This window comes from Seriola aureovittata, chromosome 5 (assembly GCF_021018895.1).
Source record: "Seriola aureovittata isolate HTS-2021-v1 ecotype China chromosome 5, ASM2101889v1, whole genome shotgun sequence".
NCBI classification, from domain to species: domain Eukaryota; kingdom Metazoa; phylum Chordata; class Actinopteri; order Carangiformes; family Carangidae; genus Seriola; species Seriola aureovittata.
Genome location: NC_079368.1, coordinates 14,157,410 through 14,180,958, shown reverse-complemented (window position 1 = coordinate 14,180,958; position 23,549 = coordinate 14,157,410). Strand labels below are relative to the sequence as shown.

At 40.5% G+C, this 23,549-nt stretch overlaps 1 protein-coding gene across 4 annotated transcripts; it reads right to left on the bottom strand.

Annotated features, from left to right (window-relative positions):
- Window positions 1-186: 186 nt before the first annotated feature.
- On the bottom strand, window positions 187-21,270 carry LOC130169852 (transforming acidic coiled-coil-containing protein 1-like). 4 transcript variants are annotated; one of them, XM_056376884.1, is made up of 13 exons: window positions 20,966-21,270; window positions 12,366-12,457; window positions 8,092-8,530; window positions 6,475-6,529; window positions 6,285-6,366; window positions 5,280-5,332; window positions 4,107-4,238; window positions 3,914-3,990; window positions 3,615-3,658; window positions 3,172-3,332; window positions 2,547-2,653; window positions 2,313-2,433; window positions 187-2,141 (listed from the first exon to the last, which is right to left on the bottom strand). In XM_056376884.1, exons 1-13 carry the CDS (start codon window positions 21,028-21,030, stop codon window positions 2,073-2,075), a joined length of 1,497 nt encoding a protein of 498 aa, XP_056232859.1. In that variant the 5' UTR covers window positions 21,031-21,270; the 3' UTR covers window positions 187-2,072. The 4 variants fall into 4 exon arrangements, with proteins under 4 accessions (XP_056232859.1, XP_056232858.1, XP_056232856.1 ...); XM_056376883.1 differs by having other exon boundaries at window positions 4,107-4,241; window positions 20,966-21,269; XM_056376881.1 differs by lacking the exon at window positions 20,966-21,270 and adding an exon at window positions 14,209-14,685 and having other exon boundaries at window positions 4,107-4,241.
- Between the last annotated feature and the right edge of the window lie 2,279 nt (window positions 21,271-23,549).

The following is a 23,549-nucleotide window of genomic DNA, read 5'->3' as shown; positions in this document are numbered from 1 at the left end:
CTAAAGACTGAGGCCATTACACAGATGCAGACAAACATGCAAACATAACACGCACGCGCGCATACACACACACACACACACACACACACACACACACACACACACACACATCATCATCTGTGCGTAAAGGTAATCATGGTCAACTATACAAACACAACAAACACACAGAACTTGCAGTAGAACAAATTATATATATATATGTATATTTATTTAGGCAAATATACACGCACTCACTGTTAGTCCTCAGTGTGTCAACATATGTGAGATCGCCATTTCTAATTTACAAACACAAACAATAACTCAAAGACAGGGGCTAAAGTGACAAAACAATTTTTTCATAAAACAAAGAGAAGAGGTGACGTGACATTAGAATGGCACAAATATAAACTGTGGCACACCAGTGTGTTTGTGTCATAAGTGGATTTCCACAGTGGTTAAGAGGCTGAGTATCAGACATGAAGACCTTTTCAATAGTGACTGACTCCACAGGACTGAGTGTTGAAACCTGTAAAGTATCAGAAAAGTAGAACTAAATGCTCACACAGATTGTTTCACTTTCTTAAACCAAATATTGCCCGATTTAAATCATAGATTTGATGAAACTTAGATGAAACTTATGAGGTAAATAGTTTGTGTTAAACCATCAGTAAACACTGATGAATTCTTTTTGTAGAAAAAGTATTGAAAGTATTGAAAAATGTTTTTTTTGTTTGTTTTTTTTAAATAAGAACCAATACACAGGTATCACATTGGTATTGGTTCAGAAATATCTTAATACCCAGTTATGTCACAACCTCCAAGTCATTACTAAAGCACTGTGCCCAACACAAAATGTTTTTACTGGCATGTTAAGAAAACAATCTGAATCCTGAGAAACTCAAAGCCATGAAAATAAACATGCAAAGAAGCAGATTTACCTGTTAAATAACTGGTGCATTGCTGTAAAGAGCGGAATGAGAAATCATATCTTCATCACAAATCTTCTTACAAAGCTGTCAAACTCTTAAATTGCCTTTGTGGTAAGAGGTAAATGTGATTAGTGGACGCTCTCTGACAGAGTGATAGTTTAAAAAAAAATGGTGACATATTGCAGCACTTTATTATATTACTATCCTCAAGAAAATATAGTGTCGTTATGCCTTCACGAATCTTAACATGGGATAGTTAGTGACAGCTGTGATTTATACTTTAGGATAAAGTTGTCTCTGGATCAGACAAGAATATGACACAAAGTTTATACAGTCACAGGAAAGTCCATGGATGTCAGGTGGTTATACTTCTCTGTGAGTGATAAACATTCTGCAGAAACTTGAACCGTCTAGAATCTCAACTGTGTAATAGTGTAACTCCGGTGAAGAAAATGCAGCTTTAGTTCCACTGAAATATGTTTCATATTCCTTCTGGTTTCAGTGTCACTCCTGAACAAACCAAGGCCCCTGAGGACTACTTTACTTCCTCAAACACTCCTAAATCCTTTTCTTTAGCTCTTGTGCAGCTTGACTTTAACCCTGACCTCATTCTGCCCCACACACAATAACCCTGAGCTTCTCTTTTTCAGAGTTAACTCTTTGCTTACAACATAGAAAAATACATTTTATTTTATTGTTGCTTTTAAATAATCCTTGTCAAACGCCCATGTGAAACTCCAAAACAACTCCAGCCCGCATTAAACCTGATGTCATCCTGCAGGAGCATTATGCTAGGAATTTAGCTGTTAAGCTGCTGGGAATTTAAGTTGAGTCACAAGCAGGGTGTTGTTCGCTGGCATGATGGATGAAAGCACAAGGGGTCCAGATGACCTCATAATGGGCAATAAATGCAAACAAAACAAAGTGACCACATATAACAAAGTCCCAACAATAACTATCATTTACAGAACCTTCTTGATTCTGGTCACAAGTAGTGCAATAGTAGTGTACAGGAAGTTACTTTATAAATTTCTACATAAGCAGTCTCTGAGATGCGGGGCTGGCACAGGGTATAAGAGCTGCTTCTTGGCTGGGGGCATGCACGGGGCGTCACTGTAGGCAGGACCAGAGGGATGGTAGTAGCTGATCCACAGGAACCGCCTCTCAGTCTATTTTTCCCATTTTGGCAATCAGCTCATCACAGATCTTTGTGAGTTCCTCGATCTCTTGATTCTATCACAAAACAACAAAGGATGAATAATTTCATTCAATACATCTTTATATACTAAATCACAGCACAGAAATTCAGTGTGAAAAAGATGCTAAATACTTTCTATCATGTACTGTTGCAAGCTAAACATTTCATCTAGAATTAGCATGTAGAAAGACGAGGATGCCTCTGACCTTCTGCTGCAGAGCTTGTTCCAAAGACTCATTCTTCATCTGCTCCTTCCTCAGGCCGGCGGTCAGCGCCATGCTCTCTGAGCTCGCCTTCGCACGCACCTGAGCAATCTCCTCATTGGCCCTGAGTGACAGATGTGGAATGGGGAAGATGAATGCACATTTTATATAACAGCATCTCAAACCCGTAAAAGAATTTAGTTTGTTAAAACGGATTTCCTTTCCATCTCTACATACTTCTCTAGTTTCTCCTCAGCATGGAGTTTAAGTGTCTGGTATCTCTGCTCCTCCTGTTTCACTCTGGCCAGATATTCCTGCGCACACTTCTTCAGCACCTCTTCATTCTGTTTGAGGAAACAGAGATCAGCCACAGTTTTATTTATCTATCACCATTAGACAGAGAGAAAGCAGATACACTGCACCCTCCTTACAGTACTCTAATGTTTGCCTTGACTTGAGTCTTAAAGAGTGGGAATTCTTTTCTTTCTAAACACACGCCTCCTTCTAATCTTTCTGAATTCCTGCAGTTACACACATTTACAGCTGGAAGCTGCCCAATATATTCACCACAGCTGTCCGCTTCCCCGGAATTCAAATGGGGGTCAAGATTGGGGCATACACTGCTTTAATCGAAGGGTTTTTGTGTGGTATTTGTTGAGGGTGAGAACACGGCCAGTGACCCTCAATTTAAACCCTCACTCCTAGGCAACCACTGCCCCTGTTCACAGGATACCTTCTCACTCTCTTCTGACCTTAATCTTCTTTCCAATTTGTGCTACTATCAGCTGATGATCTCAGCACTTGAAATCGACACTTTCCACCAATAATTATCGAGGCATGAACTCGTCCTATGGCCCCTTACTTTCTTAAAGCCCTCCAGGGTGCTCTTCATGTTCTCATAACGCCGAAACACGTCAGATAGAGAGCGCTCCACAGAGTTCAGATCTGCCAGGGCGGCTTCCTTCTCCATTGTCACTGCGTGCAAAGCCTTCTGGGAACTCATACTGTTGCGCTGCTCGTCCTCTGGGAGCAGAGAAGAAGAAGAAGACATTATTGTGAAGTGCTAAATAACTTATTTCTTGTATCGAGTCTGCTAACAGTGATTGCATGAAACATTGTATTTACCACATAAACAGGGATAAATTTAAAAGTAAAGAGAGAAGTATTGAGTGAAATGTACTGTATGTCAGAACGAGTTGACACAAATCACATTGTGGCATTGAAATAGTGAAATGTGTGTTAATAAGAAAAATGTACTCCAATCAAATGTTTTGATAGATTTCATCTTCTGACATTTCTACTCACCGATCATCTGAGCAATTGTCTTCTCATACTCTACAACAATCTTCCTGTAATAAGACAAAACACACATGATAAGTCTTAAACTGAGAGACAGACTGGTGGTTTTTAAAGTTAACATTTTAATGAGAGCACTAAAACTTCCGCTATCATACAGTAAGTGGTAAATCAGTTACATCTCCACTAAGCTACTCAATTGTGTCTCAGTTTCAAAACCTCACACGACCCTCAAAGTCAATCAGTGATGGTCACTTCTTTATTATAACTGAGTAAATAAAAAAACATGCAGCAACATGTTTGTTAACCTCATCTCATTGACTTCTTGTCTGCAGTCCTCATATTTTTTCTTCCAGTCGTTGGCTTCCATCTCTTTAGTGATGATCTGAAAAGAGATGGCGACTGTGAGCAGAACTGTGCGTACAAATAAAATCACGCCAAATACCTACACACACACTGACAACATGTTTCATGTTGGATGAGTGTGATAAAAGTGTGTACCTCCTCTTTAATGAGGGTGAGAACGGCCTGCTTTTCTGCTTCACTGATGCAGATGGAATCCAGGACCTGACTTCCTGTTTTCTGCATCTCACTTCCCCTTGATTTGTTCTTCAGTTTGCACGTGTCCTCGTACTGCTGAGGGCAGAGGGAAGAGAGGAATCAGTCACGTCCTTCATCTTTTTTCTTTTTTTTTTACAGCATTATATTATATCATAATGGGAGGGTAAGCCCACCTAAACTTTTCAAGATATTATCATTATTATTATAATTATTATTATTATTATTATTATTATTATTATTATTATTATAAGGTTTTAACACAATATACCTTCCCATATTCCAAATATTACCAATGCAAACTATTCTATATAGTACGAAGTGCAGAATTTTCTGTTTCTGTTATTTTATACTGAACATATTATAATTCTCTCTGTATGTCTGCTCTTTCCTGATCTCTGACCTTCTTTCTTCTTCATTCTCTCAAACATCTCTCCCTCTCATGTTTCACTTCGTATCCGTCTTGCCTTTTAATCAGTGTTCTCAAACATCTCAGTCCTTCTTCTTCATGTCCCCCTGTCTCTCTCCTCTCTCATTTTGTCCTTCCCTGGATTATGACAGTCATATTCTAATCTCCTGAATGATAATCTAAATCCATCTGTCACCTGAGTAGATGAACATGGTGCCAGACAGTAAGTACCTCCTGCTGTCCTACATCACACCGCAGTCATCATATCAGACAGGCCATCATACTGCAGCTTTATATATACTCTACTATTAAGTCTATTACATCTTTAAATCACAACACACAGCTTTGTTTGCATAATTTCTCATTTACAGTGTAAGTGTCGCCCATTCAAATCTTACATAATGAAAGAGGTGGACTAGCCACTTTTACGGTTAAAGTGTCATGTAACACAAGGACACGTCTGGACTTGTCATAGATGTTTTTCCTGGCACTGATGGTGACAGTTCAGTTTGACCTAGAAATGAGTGCTCCAGCCCCACCTAGTGGTCTTTGGAGGGATCATCATCACAGGTACTTTGATAGTGTAAATCTGACACAGTATGAATGATAGTGTAGCACTGTGAAGATGATTAAATAGACTGTATGTGGGCCTGGTACAGTAGATGTAGGGGAAATTACTTAAATGGTTAAATGCGATATTTCCTCACCACAGAGCAGCAGTCTGACTCCTCAGGGTTGGATGTCACATGGCAGTCTTGGACTGGAAGAAAACAACACACTCATGTTAAGAAGAATTTGGGGTTTTTGATGCTGTGGTCTCTTATGTAATATAGTTCATCAACATGTCAAGCACGTAGCAGCAGATGAGAAGTCAGTGTTACAATATGTCCCCATACATATGTTTAAAGTCTAATTTCACTTCCACCGGAATGAGATGCCGTCATTTGTTTCCCAGATTTCTTCTCATGACTGATTGTATGTAATCTGTAATATCTTGGTAATACTGTAGTGGTGAGTTGTATTTCATTACTTCAAGGAAAAAGCTGAAGTCTTTAGTGTTTTAGACTCATGTCTTTAATCTTTTGTCCTGAAATTATCCAAACCCACTGGCAGGTCATACTGACTTCATGTTATGACTAAAGATGAGCCCAAATGACTTCTTCAGACATTTGTTGCAGAATTATTTTTAAAAGTAGGAAAGCACCTTTTCTTGCAATTATATATATTTCTGTGTGTCTACTATGTAAAAAGAAAAAAGAAAATATCTGAATATTTTATTCCTGCTTAGTCAGAAAAATAATTTCAAAAGAAAAAAACATCATGCCTTTAGAAACACAGCAGAGGAAACGGTCTGTATTGTTGTACTGTCTCTGGGCTCATGACTCACAAAGTCACAAGTGTCAATGCAGCACAAAATGAAAGTTAATGATTAATGTTGTGTGTGTGTCTGTAACAGTAAGCCAAAGATGACCTTCTCGCTATCAGTATTGATCGAGCATGGCTGATTGTTTGCCCTGAGGGAAGCTAAAGCATATTGTCTAAACTTTAACATCCAGTTATCTGATCTCTGTTCATGAGAGTCCCTCACTGAGCTGAGTAACAACAGAGCGATTCACGATTGTATCAGTGTGTGTTATAACTGGGTGGCTCTCAGAAATGTAGACATTATGAACACAGCATTAAAATCAATACTCGTTGATCCTTTTACTCACTGCTTTGGTCCTTGTCTGGTTTGACACCTGCACTGCTCGCCAACTTCTCTTCATCTGTGGCGTGGCCTCCATGATGGTCATCCTTCAACAGCAGCAAGCATACTCAACCACACTGACTGACTGTAGATATTCAAGACAATAACCCTACCACACAAGTCGGATGTTGCTAAAAAACATTACTGATTCTTACCTGTCCAGCAAAGTCCGTTTGCATCAGCTGGTTCTGCTTCATCTTACAGGAGTTCCTGAGTATGAAGTCAAAGACAACATCAGTGTTAAGACAAAACAGATCATATCTCTGCATGGATGTTCATGTGGGCAGGTGTCATGATGAGAAGAAAAAGCAGGAGAGACAGAAAGCCTCATAGCCAGACCTCATTGCTTTGCTCTGTGTGTGCCCTGAGCTTACATGCTCTGCGAAAAGTGCTGAATTACGCAGGAGAAAAAGCTGATTAATGATGAATTGAAATAAGAGCAAGAACAGTTGCACAGGGCATTAGAGGGAATTACAAGGTTCCCATTAACACTCTCTCTCCTCCACTTTCTAAATCTATTGCTCACTTTTTTTCTCCACACCTTCACTTTGTGATCGAAGGGAAATCTAGGTCAAGTGGGTGACACAGCAGACTGTGGAATGACACTGGACTTGTATTCAGAACAGCAAATTACAAAAACACACACGTCTGCACACGCGATTATACAGTACTTACAACAGAGCACAGAGGAAATGGACTTGCTCGGCAGTCCTGATGCCACACAGAAAGAAGGGAAACAGAATGACAGGTTTGGAAGGAAAAGGAAAAGGAAAGAAAGACACAGGGGAGGATGGGACAGGGGTTAGGTTAAACAGAAGGTGAATGCAGGGTTATTATAGTTTAGTAAACAGAAAATCAAGACTAAAACTAGACAGGTTGAACTGGAAAGCAAAACATCACTGAAGGTGAAATTAGAATCTTCCAAAACTCCTTAACCAATTTAAGTAATATAATAAAAAATCTTTTAAATCATGCAAACCCTCCAACAAAGGAGAACTCGACTGCAATTGTCAATATAATTAAGTGGATAGAGAAACTGACCTTTATCTGAGGCCTGCAATATGGACAATATGTAAAATAACGGGAAGAATTGACTATATACACAATATATTGGCCTACAAGCTGTAATCCATTACATATATCATTCAAAAAGCTGCAAACAAATCTAACCTCAGGAAACATTATAATATGGTTGCCACTTCTTTGGCAGAATCATTACAGAAACAAACCACAAGAGGTCGTTGTTTGACACTTTAACTTCTCTTCCCCATTCAAAGAATATCTTCTCTCAGCAAACACAGTAGTTGTTAAAAATACTTCATCCATCTCTGAGCATCAGAAACTGCCATAAATCAGTATGTATGGAAGGATGCAAGCAAATTAAAAAGAAACCCTTCCTGAAAACTGAACTAAAAAGAGAGTGATCTCCAATTCTAAAATAAAAATAACAGCAATAAAAACATTAAAAACTATAATAACGCTGGTGAAGAATGAATGGAATCAGAAGAGAAACAAAAGTTGAAAGACCAGAACAGGTCACCACAGTTTGTTACAATGGGAACACTCTGATCCCTTCAGGTTCATTGTGCACAATAGGAAGCATTCACTACTGTTCTCTACAGCCATAAAAGAGAGCAGCTTTTTTTTCAGCTTGAAATCAGTGAGTCATAATGATCCAGTAAATATAGCCACTGACTGTAAACAGGATGATTATGATTGATGATTGGAGAGGACTGGCCTTTGTGCATGTTTGTCTATAATGTTCTACTCACGTGATTATGGTGTCGTTGGTCTCACAGATGAGTTTTGTGTTTGACAGCACAGTGTCAGAGTTCATGTTGCCATTGAGCAAATCAGGGTCCACACAGATGTCATGACTGGGGATCAAGTTTGAGTCTGGGCTGGAGTCTGGCGTCACCGGAGCCTCGTCATCCACCTCTGAGGGATCGGGTTTGTTCAGCGGAGAGAGGACAGACAGCGACGGAGGCCGGAGAGCCTGAGGCTGGGGCAGAGGAGTGGATGGGGAGAGGCCTTCTCCTGGACTGTGTTTGGTGCTTAGGGTAAAATTAAGATTCTGATCCACACTGAAGCTGCTGTTGTTCGGCGAGGAGCTGGTGAGGTTGTTCAGGGAATCAACCTCTTGGAATGAAACTGTGCCAACATCCTGGTTAGAGTTCTTGTCCAGAAAGTGGTTCGTAACATCAGGAAGAGCTGTGAAAAAAGAAAGAAAAGACGTGAGTAAGTTTATATATCTCTTATAAGAGCAGAATGTCACAAAGTGCTTGACTTCAGAACTATAAAAGGAGTAAAATAAATAAAGATTACACAATAGTGAGTCTAAACAGGTGGGTGTTGAGCTGTCCACAGATCCAGAGCCACAATCTCAAATGCACTTTAAGCCAGGAGGAATAACAAAGTCTTCGAGACATCTTGGAGAGCTACTGGTGACATAGGGCTGCAATAGATCTCTAATGTCACTATGTCTGTATCAAATTCTGAATTTGATAGGAAGCCAGTGTAAAGAAATGAAGATCTGTGTCACATAATACCAACAGCAGCATTTTAGACCACTTGCAAACAATCCAGGGATGTTTTGCTATAGCAGGTGTGGGAGGGAGTTACACAAGTTGAGACAAGATGAAAGAATATCTTTAATAACTGTCTCCATCTCAACTTGAGACACAGTGGGTCTGAGTTTTCAGCCGGGAAAATCATTTGTTTAGATGGTTTTCTCTTCTTAAACCCATTTTTACCAAAAACCTACGATAACTGATTTTCGGAGCACTTGAAGGCAGTGTAAACAAGCTGTGAACACAACACTGACATATGCTTGCTTTTATAAGTTCATATGGTGTACATGTTACCGAAAAGTTACTTATCTAAATGTCCACTGCATACAGGGCAACGTTATCACTTGTGTTTCTGGCCACCTGATGAATATAAATCTAATATCTCTCATTAGCTTTATGTTTGGTCTCCACCAACTCCTGAGGGAAATATCTGTCTCTTTGGCTGCTTAATGCTCCACTACGTTCTCCAGTTAGTCGCTAACTGTGTCTGTCTTCTGTTTGGTGCTGGGCAGGTAGTGTGCAGACGGTGTTTAGAGGGTTTTCACTGAAAACAGTTTCCTACTGCAGCTGAAGAAAAAAACAGAGAGCAGTACAGTAGAAGAGAAAATAAATCTTACACCCTCCTCTAGTGTTTGTGCCCTTAAACAGTAAAACCTAACATCTCAATCCTGTGGCTACCTGATGATTTTGTCTGTCATTCAGGGGTTAACCCTTGAGGTGACGGCCTCTCCTTCTTCTGTTAGAACACTTAAAATGGCTACTGGCTTCCTCTCAGAGCACTTCACATCCTGTGTCCTCACAGATCCCGTTAACAGCTAGCTAACGACCACAGCAGCAGACCAGTCCCTGTTGAGTCACATTGCTGCTGAAACACAGGACGCTCTGTTACAGAAAAATGCTCCCACATCAACTCACACAGCTCCACGCAATAATAAACCAACAAGACCCTCTCCTATATCTTTCTTCTCAACATGCACAATATGAATGAAGACATTGTGGTTTCACCTTGGGTGGGTGACAGCTTCACACGTCGTTAGTCATGATCGAATGCTAACGTTTGACTTATTACATCACACAGTCAATTAATGTATCTTTGGCTAAGTTTCTGCTCAAAATCTAGGGACTTTCAAAAACACTGCACACACACCCTTCAGAGACAAGGAACAGATGTAGGGGAACCACACCCAGTCATGGAGAGTACACACCACCATGTGGCCTAGCAACAAAAACAACATCAGGCTTTATTACAGTTTCACAACTCAACAAAAAAGAGGAAAAGGAGACGAAGGGAGAAGTAAGAGAGAAACAGATAGTATATTGGTAGGCACACTGCTGTCTAAGGTTTCATCCTGGTTCAACAGTACATACAATTAGATTGTGGCCTGTGGTTGTTCCCATGAACAGGCAGCGATTCCCCTCTGAACCGTTTGAGTCTAATTATAGGGGACCAGACTATCAATTTCTCCACAGAGTCGATCTTTTATTTACAAAACTAACCCACATTTTGTACCGACCATGTGACTGTTTTAGCACAAAAAGGAGACTGTTATTGTCTGCAAACTGGATTCAATACAAAACACATTAATCTCTGTTATTTCCTGGCACAGCATCCCATATGCTGTGGTCAAAACATGTCTGATTTAAGTAGTTGAGACATCCACACCGTGCAGACAAATGATATATTCTAACACACATACAGTACATGTCAATCAATTACTGAGATGGAGATCGATGAAGAAAAACGAGTTTGCAAACATTAGTCATATAATGGCATTTGTTTCAGCACAGAGGATGCACTCCAGATTATCTATCACCATGGTAACGTGGTACTCGTGTCTGTGTGGGTAAAGCAGGACAGCTGAATGCGAGGGGGGTGAGGAGGGGGACTTGGACAGCAGTGAGTGGACCTCTTTGGTAGCTTCAAACAGGCAGGGTTCAACTACCAACCATTTAATGTACAAGTCTGTCTAACAGGAGAGCGCTAATTTACATTTCTAATAACCTTTCATGCTCACAGTAAAGGCAGATGACAGTATGCTGATCCAAGATCTGTAGCAGGCATGTTAACACTGGTCAAAATATTTAATTACACAAAGTAACACTGAGACAGTGTAATTACTACAACTGCAATAAAAGAAAAAAAACAACCCTAACCTAACTTTAAAGGAGCTATTTGTTTTGCTATCGCTACATAGCCAATGTTAGCCTTAACAGCTGTTTATTTACCAGTCTTGGAAAGAGCTTCAACCATTGTTGCTTTTATTAGACAAGAGGGTATAATAAATCCTCTGAGAAACGCTACTTCTTCAAGGCACTGTCCCATGTGAGATGGTCCGGCCAGAGAAGAGTCTTCAGTTGAAGAAATAGTAAAGGAATGAAGTTTGATGCTGAACTCGACTCAACTCAACTTCTGGACTGTTAAGTAAACCGCTGTTAATGCTAACATTGACCATGTAGCAATAGCAAAAACTTACAAATACCTCCCTTAAAAACTCAAAAACTGGGCAAATAAAACTAAAACTAAATCTGTATTATCAAGAATGACTAAAGGTAAGAGAGAAAATATTTTTGTTTCAAATTTGCATGAACCAACCCTTTAATATACAGTACATTTGCCAAAATCTACTGTATTGTAGTGCTTTAGCAGGAGGCTGCTGTTCGTCCTGCACAAGCAGAGCTTCTGTAATGAGTTATGAGTCATAGGTGGAAGGAAACAATTACTTCTGACCTGTTGATGACCATCACTTTTATAGAAGAGGTAATGGTGTCCATGGGCAGAATGGCACCGATTTAAAGTTCTAATGATTCCACTGGAATGTGAACATGAATGGTTGTTTGGCTCCAGACCCCCTACTACCCTCAAATGATAATTAGTATAGCTAATGAATGATGCCACTAGTGATACGGTAAAAGCTGTCATTTATTTTGCATTATTACTAATAGTAAGCATGGTTTTTGTACACATTTAGCTGTCTGCCTTTACTGCCAGTCCCGACCTGGATCTGGACAATTTTATGAAGTAAACATTGATGAAGACATTTTTGCACCTATGCCACCAAAGTATCAGGGTGGGTAAAGTTTGAAAATGTCAGTGCTAATGCTGATACCCAAGCAGCACCAGCACCAAAAGAAGTTTCTCCAGAACCTTACTTCTTCCTACTCATACATCTCAGTTGGGTGTGATTACAGGTGCACCACGCCCTTCAGTGATGCAGCTGTACACACAGGCTCAGAACATTCAATGAAGGGCAGTGAACCACAGCTCTTCAGTCTCATGTTAAGTTACTCTTTAATGCCAAAACACAAGCAGCCACGCAAGTAATTTGGCAATTAAAATACAGCTAAAATGTGGCTTTTCTTACTCCACAGTTGTCAAAAATATTGACACTTGAAATCCATCCCTACCCAATGTCACTGTTAAGGTGTGACAGAGTCTGACGAGTATTAGAGCCCTGGGTCAGCCTGAGCTATCTTACCTGTGTGGTTGGAGTTGTCCAGTTGGCTCAGTAGCTTCACAACACCTGGAGACTCCGCCTCTGGAGTCTCAAAGGCTCCCTCCGAGTCTGAACTGTGGGGAGACAGAGAGAGGTTTATTTATTTTAAGCCTGTAATCGAAGTAATATTTTGTAAAATATTACAAACAAAATGCAGACAGAGACTGAAACAGACAAAGAGACAGCAAGAAAGAGATCAGAGCTACAACTGAGTATGCATATTTGGCATATTATCTAGAAATAAATAAGAAATCTCCAGTTAGATAAAAGATGAATTACCCACAAAACAGTAACAACTATTCTCATAAAGTGATTTGGAGCATGTGATTAAAACAAATCACATTGCCTGGTTTAAAGCTGGAAGAATACCTCTCAAACAACAGTCTACTGTCATGAGAACAGAGGGGCATTGAAAACATTGATCAGTCTAAATAACAACCTATAAATGCTACAACCAGCCATTAAATGATGTACATATAACAATGGAAGCCCTGGTTGTATGTTGCTGTGTCAAATTCACCATAACAAGTAAGCACTGGCTTTCCAATATCAATCTTCTGTTTTCTTAAAGTGACATGAAAACAATAGATTTCAGAGTTCAAAGCCGCTTGAAATAAACAAGCTGCTTTTATTTTAAAGGAAGTCAGAGGAAGGGAGAGGAGAGGAAGTGAAGCCTACAAGGCCACCTGCATCCTTTACCACTCAATAAGGACACACTGTGTCCCACAACACTCGTTCATGCACACACACAGAAACACACACAGAGTCTTTGGTCTGCAGTGTCAGCTGCCTAGACACCCAGCCCAAATTTATTTCCAAACTGTGGAGAGACAAAAAGGAAGGGAAAGACAGAGAGAGTGAGAGTTTATGTGGGTGTGTGTGTGTGTTTGTGTGTGAGTACCCATTCCCAGCCACTTGAACGCACATCAAAACGTCCACACTAATGAGAAACAGCACAAGAAGCAACAAAGCTCACAGTGCCAATACCCAACCACACTCTGTCTCTGATACCAGTTCACACAAACACATTCACACATTCTGGAGCTCTATACAACACCACCATCCAGAGCTAATCCCAGTGTACATACCCACCCCCCCCACCCCACACACACACACACACACACACACACACACACACACACACTGAATCACGACCCAGAGATGGCCCCAATGGTTGCAATCTTGCATGGTTACTTAGAAACTGGAAATGGACAGAAAAAAATCAAAAGCTTTGGAAACTGTGGCTTTTTTCCCTTCCCCCAACTTTCAGCAACTGTTCCCCAACTGCCAAACAGCCTACACACACACACACACACACACACACACACACACACACACACACACACACACACACACACACACACACACACACACACACACACACAAAACCAGGCCTAGACAGTCAGATCGTGAGCGTTTAGTGTCTCATAAAGAAACAGGATGGTGCAAACAAAGCAGGCACTGCCAAAACAGCAGTTTGACTGTCTGTATTTTGACTAAGAATCTGTTTTTAGCCAATGACAGCAGCCTGACCTATTCACAGCGTAGGAAAGAATCTGAGCTTATACCACATTATCAATCAGTTTGTCTGTGTGTGTGTGTGTGTGTGGCATGTGCGTGTATATATCCACCACCTGTCAGTATGACTCAGGGGAATCTGCCGTCATCACACAAGCACCCACACACAAATGTAATCAATCCCCTCCATACACTATCAAAAAACTATTCTTTCTGATTTTATTTCTAACGCAGATCCACCTGTAAACCAGCTATCTTTCTGACTTCGCTCTCATACACATGAACATCTGTGGCCAAACCCTCTTACTTGTCCTCTCCATCATCCTTTGCTCCAGGCTGCCCATCATCTTCTACACTCCCAGTCACTGCTGACCATGTCCATTTCGCCCACTGGACTGGAGACAACCAGGACATCCCTGCAACACGTCAAGTCCTAAGCCTGATGCCACCTCCAATGTTTAATAGTAAACTTTGTCTTCCGCCGGATCAGTTCAGACTGATCTGTCAATCCAAATGGCCAGTCAGTGATCTTCCACAGTCAGTCTTTCAACAGCGAAAAAAGGTGGCAGTCAAAAAAAGGAGCCGTCGATCTGTCCTCTTGCTTCTCTCTCTCACTGCTTGCTTTCTATAGGGCTGTCTCACTTCCTCCTCTTGCCTAGCTGCTCAGATTTCCCATCCTGTTCTTCTGCGTTGTTGACGTTCGTGAGAGTGAAACGTGTCTCACACTGCTGCTGCTTCTGTTGCTGCTCTGCTCACCACAGCACTGACTCACAGTGCAGATTACTGTAGCATCAGTAGTCACTCCTCTCTCTGCTCTCCTCCCTCTCCCTCTCCCCTCCCTGCTCTCTGTCTGGGTGGACGATCAGCTGGTTAACAGACATCGGCTCACCCTGCTCTCGCATGTTTGCTAACTTCCTAGCTTGCGCTCAGGAGTTTGCCGCTCCCCCCTCCCTGATTCTTTGAGGGTTTGTTGATTGTGAGGGAAGACAGGGGGGAGAGGAGAGGCAGTGCTTCCTGTTTTAAGGTTCAAAGAAGAGTCTGGTTTCTGTGGGACAGTGAAACTACCAGATGTTTGTGTCCCAAAGGAAGAGAAGATGGAAAGAAACCAGGAGAAGTGGAGAAATGATGGGGTGTACAGTAAATTTTAAGGAGATGTGCTTAGATCTGAGATAGTGCTCGTAGTGTATGATGAACTCCACTGTAGCACTGCAATATCCTACATTTCTGAATATATGCCTTCGATTAAAACACACTTAAATAAAACTGCAGCTTCCCCATTTGTTAAAACTATAAAGTATAATGCAGTAAAGCCCTTGCTATCTGCATTTTGACAGCTTTACAGATATATTACATCCTGCACAATCATGCTTGCTTTGAAATGAGAATGAATATGAGTTTGAAGGGTAATCAGAAAGTAATTTGATTGTTAATGGTTTGTTTACTCGGCATGGCAGCTCCCAGAAGAGACAATGGATAACTGTGATTGTGACACAAAACTTTTTTCCCTTATCAAATAAGAGGAGAGAAGAACAACTACGTTGCAGATATTTTCAGCAAGGACTAACAATGTACCCTTTATATGTGTATATGTGTATGCGTATGAGGATTTAGCTAGATGTGTGACCAAACCTACAGAGGATCTGTTGTTCACTGAAAATATCCAGGACACAAAGCAAACCAATCAATAAAGCAAACCTAGACTGAACAATAATTATGGAAATACCCATCAGGCTGACAGTAAAGTCATTTGGATGAATGCTCTCATCACTGCTCACACACACCATCACCCACATACACACTCACATGTGTGCCTCTGAGGCTGTTCGTGGATGGCTTACGTAACTTTAAGTCCAGGCTTTCACATTTATACATCTCCCTCACACGCACGCACGCACACACGCACACACGCGCACACGCGCACACGCGCACACACACACACACACACACACACACACACACACACACACACACACACACACACACACACACACACACACACACACACACACACACACACACACACACACACACACACACACACACACACAGAGTAACTAGGCCAGATGAGATGTGTTCTTTGAAAAAACATGGACCATGACTAATCTAATAACAGGAGGACGGTTCAGCCACTGTGAAAAAGGTGAACAGGGAAAGAAAAAGGAAGGAGAGCAGGGATGCTTTTCTTTTTGTCGTCACTTTGAGGTCCTGTTTTTTACTGCTCACATGAGACACATGGAAGGAAAGGCAGAAGCTCTCAAAAGGATCACACACAAAGACACACATCCAGAAAAAACATGCACATGCACATACGCAAATAATGTCACACACTGGTGAACACAGAGAAAGGAGCCTGTTCAATCTGTGATGGCTGGATAGAAAAATGGAGCAAATTAGAGGCATGACAGATGGAAAACTGCATCAATTAAAATGGGGGAGAAAGAGTCAGGGAGATAATGAGGATGAGAATAATAATTTGTATATCAAAGGGAAAGAAAGTGAGTTTCGGGGCAAGACTGGAATCTTTGTTTGTGTGTCTTTAACATTCTTGACATTGTCTCCTTTCCCTCCTTATCTGTCAGTCAGAACAGCTGAGAGGACAAACCTGTCGGTCTTGAAGAGGACAAGACCTGCCCGAGGCTAACAAAGCCCCTCGAGCAGCGCGCTCAGTCGTAATGCAGAGCCTGTGTTTCACAAACAGTTAACTCTGTGACACCTTGAAGTTGTGTAAACTCATGAAAACACATGTATGTACACAGAGAGGAAGACAACATGCAGAGACGGACATTGGGAATATCCCTGGCTCTCTCTCCGGCAGAGTCATGAACCACAGACATAAAAGAAGGAGGAAAACAGGAAGAGAAAAAAGAATCAGCTCTTATGTAATACCTTGAAACCACAAATAGCACCCAGAGTAACAGTGGCAAAACCGACACATACAAACACCCTATGTGATCTAAAGCTGCCATCTTAGCACACACAGACTAGTATGGCAGATAAATAGACACACTACGCCACACATACTGAACCAAAGCTATTATGTGCGTTTGCCATCAGTTAATCCTCCAAGAATGCACAACCTTAATCATCAATTATCATTTTGACTGATAGCAGCATGTGTGGTTATGAGCTAAGAATAAATCGGCGATGATAAATATGCCTGCGAGCCACAACAGAAGTGATGTGATACTGGATGAGATAACTATGTGTGTGTGCGTGGGCGTCAGTGCACAGATACAGAGAGGGAATTGGAGAAGCTTCTAAACTATCAGACTGTTTATCTCTGCTCTCAATCCCCTGCATTATGACAGAAGGTCAACCAGCCTGATCCTTCATTTAGCACTACCACCGGGTCAACATTTCCTGCTAACCAACACTTTGGTCCTTAATAAGGCACCTTAAAAATAATGGCTGGATTCCCATTAAATTTGCTGTGAATATTCTTTGTCCCTTCACGATGAGTACTAATGTTTTTGGTCATCCTGTTTTTTTCTCCAGTGCTACCATCAAGAAAAATCATAATCCTATGACATTTACTGAGCAACTTTTGATTTGGCACTTCATGTGCTTTCCTCATCATCAGGTAGGTTTCTTCTATTAATGAGCAGATTGCAATGAAAAATTGGTGGGCAATGTTTTCTTAACTAGAGACAACTGGCTGGATGCACAGGTTTTATACCATACACTGCCACCTAATGTATGTTGTTTTCAATATGTTTTTAAATATTTTCATGATAATTTTATGATAATTTTATGTATGTTAAGTTTTATGTATTTCATGTTTAAGTATTTGTGTTTCACTCATCTGCAATATATATTTTTTATGAGCACATTCAAGCCACCAAGGGGATGAGCCCCTTTGATTTTCATCACATCATGACCTCTCATCCAGTGCCACCCTTTACAATTCACATTTTTATGCGCAGTACAGCTCAGAATAACAGAGTTGTCAGTATTTTGTCTGTCCAACATTTTCAAATTGCAGAGTGTAATTACAGCTTTTCCTTCTTTTAATTTTAGACTTAGCTCTAAGTTTTGTTTCAATTAGAGGTGGCACTCAAGTGCATGTGGAAAGTGATGCCTTCAAATGTTTTGTACATCAACATTTACACAGTTAACTTTCACTGTATCAAACATGTCAGCGTCAGTATTTACAATAGCTACAAGAGCTCCTAGTCATGTGTTTAAACTGAAATAGCTATAAAGCATAACTATCACATAAGTTGTTATAGATTTTGACAAAAAAAAAGAATATCTTCAAAAAGTGAGTGCAATACACATCTGAGCTTTGACTCATTCTGACTGAAATTCTTTGTTTGTTTAAAAATATGGGAATTCTGTTTCTATGGTGGAATATCTTTTCAATTTCAGCTTTGAAAGCTTCTGTCTATGAACTGAACCTTCACAGTTAAGTACTGTAAATCATTGCTTTTGTCTGTCTGTCATTGTAACTACTCTAATGAATCTAATCTGAACACAATAAAATTGCTGGGTCACATTTGTTGGCTTGTTCTATGATATGGCTCCATCTAGTGGTCAATATTGGACTCTCTCCTAGATTCCTCATAAATAAAACAAAACAACAGAAAAACAGCAGCATTAGATTCAGCCACCCGTTCTGCGATACAATGAACCTTCGCAATGAAATACTAACATGTAATAAACCTGACATCAACTATGGGTGCTTGAACAGAGTTGACAGGATCTCTAATTTCACCATGGCAACCATTTGGGAAGGGGTCACAATTGTATTAAACAACAAAAACATGCATATAGACACCGCACACAGTCTTATACACAGACAGGCAGGAAGGAAGGTAGCACAGCTGATGATATTTACAATCTTTTGTTGATTTTTATACTTAAATGCAGCTCAGCACATACACAGAGAGAAAGACGCTACAAAGTCTTTGATGAGCTTTTGGGAAGCACAACCGTATTTACATCCCTGATATCTCTGCATCCTTAACAGAGAACACCCAGTTATCTGCAATCAGAGCAGAAAACCAACACAAAGTGAGCAGACTTAGATTGAATGGAGCCAAGGCACTCACCGTCCCACAGTACACTAACTTAACTGACAGATAAAACAAAAAGAGATAGAATGAGAAGGTAAGAGAGAAAGAGAGGAGGGGTTTTCTAGAGAGAAGTCATGTACAGACACCAACCAAGCTATTGTTCGTGATCACAACAGGGACACAAGAGCGCACAATTCCCAGACAATAGTGCATGTACATTGTACACACATGCACACAGAGCAGGGATATGACACACACCCTACTGTTCCACTTTGTGATGCTCCCATTCATTTTCTTTGCCTTTTAAATTCAGATCCATCCAATGTAATATCTGTTCAAAATGCAATTTAGCCACTATAAAAACACAATTTTACTTGTACTGCAATTTAAATGCAGAGATATCTACATCGTCTAAAACAATATTGTGCAGGTGAAGGTTTTCGGCCATTAACAACATTATTCAGCAGTGAGTTTCACTTTCATGCTGGCAAGCCTCGCCAGTGAAGGCTTATGCATAATGCAGATGTACAACCTCCAATTCTGTGCCTGTCTTCATGTATTCATAACATGTCTCTCTAAAGATAAGAAAAGTTTTTCAGCCGAGACTGGCCTGATTTCATATCACTGCAGCAACAAATGAGCTCCAAATACAGATCAGCGTTTTCCCAAATGGGAGACTGTTTTGATGTTCAGGGGTTTTGGAGAACAAGAAGTCCACCGTACATCCAAGACTGCTCCAGTTAAGACATAAAACGGATGATGAAGCCGACTAAAATTAGAACAAAAGCTGAAAGCTGCGATCCCACGGTGCTGGTTGGCTTCCCAGTTTTCCCACAGGGACGACCCCAACCCCCACCTGCCCTAACACAAACACAGATGTATGCAGAAGACTACAGTATGCTTGTGTAGCAAGAGAGATTTTTCAAAGCCCTGAAATAAAAATGAGTATGAGTCTCCCTTCCATCTCCAAAACAACATCTGCTTCAGTACACAGTGGTGTTGCTTCTCACTAACAGCCGCTGTTCTCCATGACTTGAATTACTGAGTGAACACTGTGATATGACGCTAGTGATCCACTACATGGGGCTTATAGAGGCTCGTAAAAATAAGAGATAAAAAGCATCATTGGGAGGACAAAGTGAAAGGACTAACTCTGTTAAAAAACGATTAGAGGGAAAAAAAGAAGAGAGAGTGTGGTGGCTAAGTGCTTTAAAGCTCTGACGGATGTCTCAGCAACAACATCTCCCTACATTTTGAAGAGGAAGGCTCCAGATAGCTGCAGTTCATACATTACACAGTACTTTAAGGATGTCAAACAAACTGCATGAACAGAAAAGAAATCTGTGCTGCTCAGACAGAAATAAACTGTGCAGCTTCTATGATTAAAATAACACTTTAGAATCAGGGTCACAGCTGCATAAATAATAGCTGGCAGCAGCATTATCTCTTCTATTGTTGTAATTATAAAAGCTGCTGCTATAATGTCAAAACCAATGAAAGGAAGGTTTGGATACTGTCTTAATTTCAGGAGCATGATCTGTTCAACTCATGCTCATTGCATTAGCCTCTCTGCTAATGGCATCAGTTGTACCACTCCTCTGTCTTGCTCTGTGACTCCTCCAGCTCACTGCTGATTTGAATACATAAAAATATTTCAGACTAGTATAGCAGCAGTGGCTGTGTGCTGTGCTGTCTGATGGCTGTTTGCTAGTTTGAATACGTAAAAAGTATTCAAAATAGCATAGCAACACAGGCTGTGTGGTGAGCCGTCTGATGGGCTGATTTGCTTTCAGTCCAACAGGGAAGGTCCTGGCTTTACAGGAAACATCAAGGTCTCAGCACTGCCCTTCAACTTCTTATTTCTCTCTCCTCTTTCCCTCACCAATACAGAAGCATTGAGTTCATATACACAAGACAACACAATATCAAGTGCTAAAGGGCGAAATTGATCAACTTGGTCAACTGCGTCCAGTCAGCTATTTGTCACTGCCTCTGCGAGTTTCTTTTCAAATCACACTCTCACACAAACAATGAAGAATATCGTCTTACATGCTGCTCTTCTTCCGAGGAGAGCTGATGGAGCCCTTCCTGTGCTGGCTGAGGGAGCCCCCCATGGCAACAGCCGAGTCGGTGTTTGTTTCAGATGCTCTGTATATGTCCTTTTCCCCTCCCAAGGTTCACCTCTGCTTCTCCTCCAAACAGCCTGGCTCAACGTCAGAGCCCCATAACGCACTGCTTCTCATGACTGCCTAGTTATTATTTAATCAACCAGCCTCTCCTCTCTTCGTCTTTTCGCTGTGTCTGTTGATGCTGTACAGGCTAAACACTCAGGAGTACCAATGGACACACATGAATAGCTCTGCTGATAGTCCCGCCTCCTCGCTCTATTTCTCCTCACCCTCCATCATCTCTCTCTCTTTCAAACACACACACACCAGAAGCAGATTATATTCACTTGTTAGGCAATGCACAGCCTCTAGAAGGAGAAAGACAGAGAGGTGGAGTGTGTGTGTGTGTGTGTGTGTGTGTGTGTGTGTGTGTGTGTGTGTGTGTGTGTGTGTGTGTGTGTGTGTGCGCGTGTGGGGAGGGGGCAGTTTAAAGACCACTCAATCTAAGGAGTTGGGGGGGGTAGATGGAGAGTGTGTGTCATGGGGGTATCTGGCAGGGGTTAGAGCATTGTTCAAGAGAGAAAGAGTCTCTTCTATTGTTAGTCAGCTGAATACCAGATCTGAGATCCAGGGGGAGGGAGGGATGATGGAGGGAGAGTTGGTGGCATAAAACACAGCTCCACTTGTTGTACCACAGTCCCACTACCTGCTGTGACCCAGAACCCACCCCTGCAGCCCCTCACAGTTTAGCATGATAATACACACACACAAACACACACGCACACAGTTAAAGCTCACAGTTTGTTTGAATACATTCATTTCCTAAGCTCATCAGTTACATTTTGACCCCCCTTACCCTGAAACTAAACTGGATTCAAATGCAGATCAAATAACGCAATCAGTGTGACAAAAAAGGCATCTCTAGGCTGACAGAAACTGAATATAATTACTCTAAACATGTGAAAAGCTAGTTAGACATTATTTAACCAACAGGGTAAGTATAAACCTGGAAGTGTGCTGTATCATTGGTCCATTCATCCTACTGAGTGTCAATACAGCAGAGCCACATAATGATTGAAACAAATCTTACCTCTTGACTCAAGCCTGTGCCATTCTGTTAGTCTCTTCTGAAAAATTGAACAATGGCTAAAAAACCCTGAGAGTACTAGAGGATCAGGCAGTGGTTCCTGGGACAGGCCAGCCTTTGAAAATAACTGAGAGGCTTTAGTGCATAACTTACTCCCACTGAGGTGAATCACATGAGGCTCACTATGGCAGTCCTAATTTCTGAATGACTTCACCACATATCATACACAGTGGGCACAATTGCACACTGTGTGAAAAACAAAGTGATACTGAAGTAAGTATAATTTACTTACTTTATTTACTTACTTAGTTTATGATATTGCAACTTTAACGGACAGTGCAGCATTTCGACTGTTACTCTGGTCACTTGTTAGCTTCTAACTTCTGTTAGCATCGTAAATTAAGTAAACTATAAATAAATACATGAACAGTATAGCGAACAGCCATGACGAATGGCTCCAAACAAAAGCTCAAACCAAGTAGAAGACTTCAACTTGCCTCATGGTTGTTGTCAAAGTTAGTCAATAGTCAATTCACCCGCTGTAAGTGATGCCGTGTTTATTTCGCGACTGCGCATGCTCGAGTAATTTGTCATAGCAACGAGGCTGGACAAAGTACTGGATAAAATAAAGGTATCTCAATATAACCAGTAAAATGTGGACGAAAGTATTAAAATAAAAAACATTAAATGCAGAAAAAATTTACTGTGTCATTCAATTTTACAATTAGATTACTATTGCGGACGCATTAATGTTTAAAAAGGGTTTTACTGTTGTAGTTTCCTGTTGAGGTGGACCTGATTTGAACTATTTTATTTAGGAATTATTTCCATACGGTTTAATCAGATTTTTCTTTAATTAAATTAAAATTTCAGAAAAATATTGACACATTCTCAATGTTTGTTTTGTCCAACCAATAATTCATGCCTTAAAATTATTAAATAGGTAAATAACATATGAAAATAGTTAGAAGAAAAACTATAAATCCATTTGAAAAGCTGGAACCATGAAATGCTTGCAATTCTTGTAAATTATTAATTAATTGACTTGACCATTAATTTTCTGTCAATCAATTAATCATTTTATCAGCTAACCTGTACAGCTGTAATTGTATTGTTAGGTGAAGTAATATAAGTTCTAACTTAATTTTGTTATAATTTTACAGACTCTTCATGTGTTTTGTATATAAACCTTTAATTTGTAAAGTAACTAGTAACTAAAGCTCTCAAATGAAAAGGTACAATATTTCCCTGTGAAATGCAAGAAGTATAAAGAGGCATGAAAAGAAGATCCTCTAGTAAAGTACATGTACCTTCAATTTGTAGTTAAGTACAGTACATGAGTAAATGTACTTTGTTGCTTATCACTGCCGATGCTGTGTATGTGATTTATAATTGCCACAGTGAAGTTATTCCTCTTAAAACCCCCTCCCCGACTCTT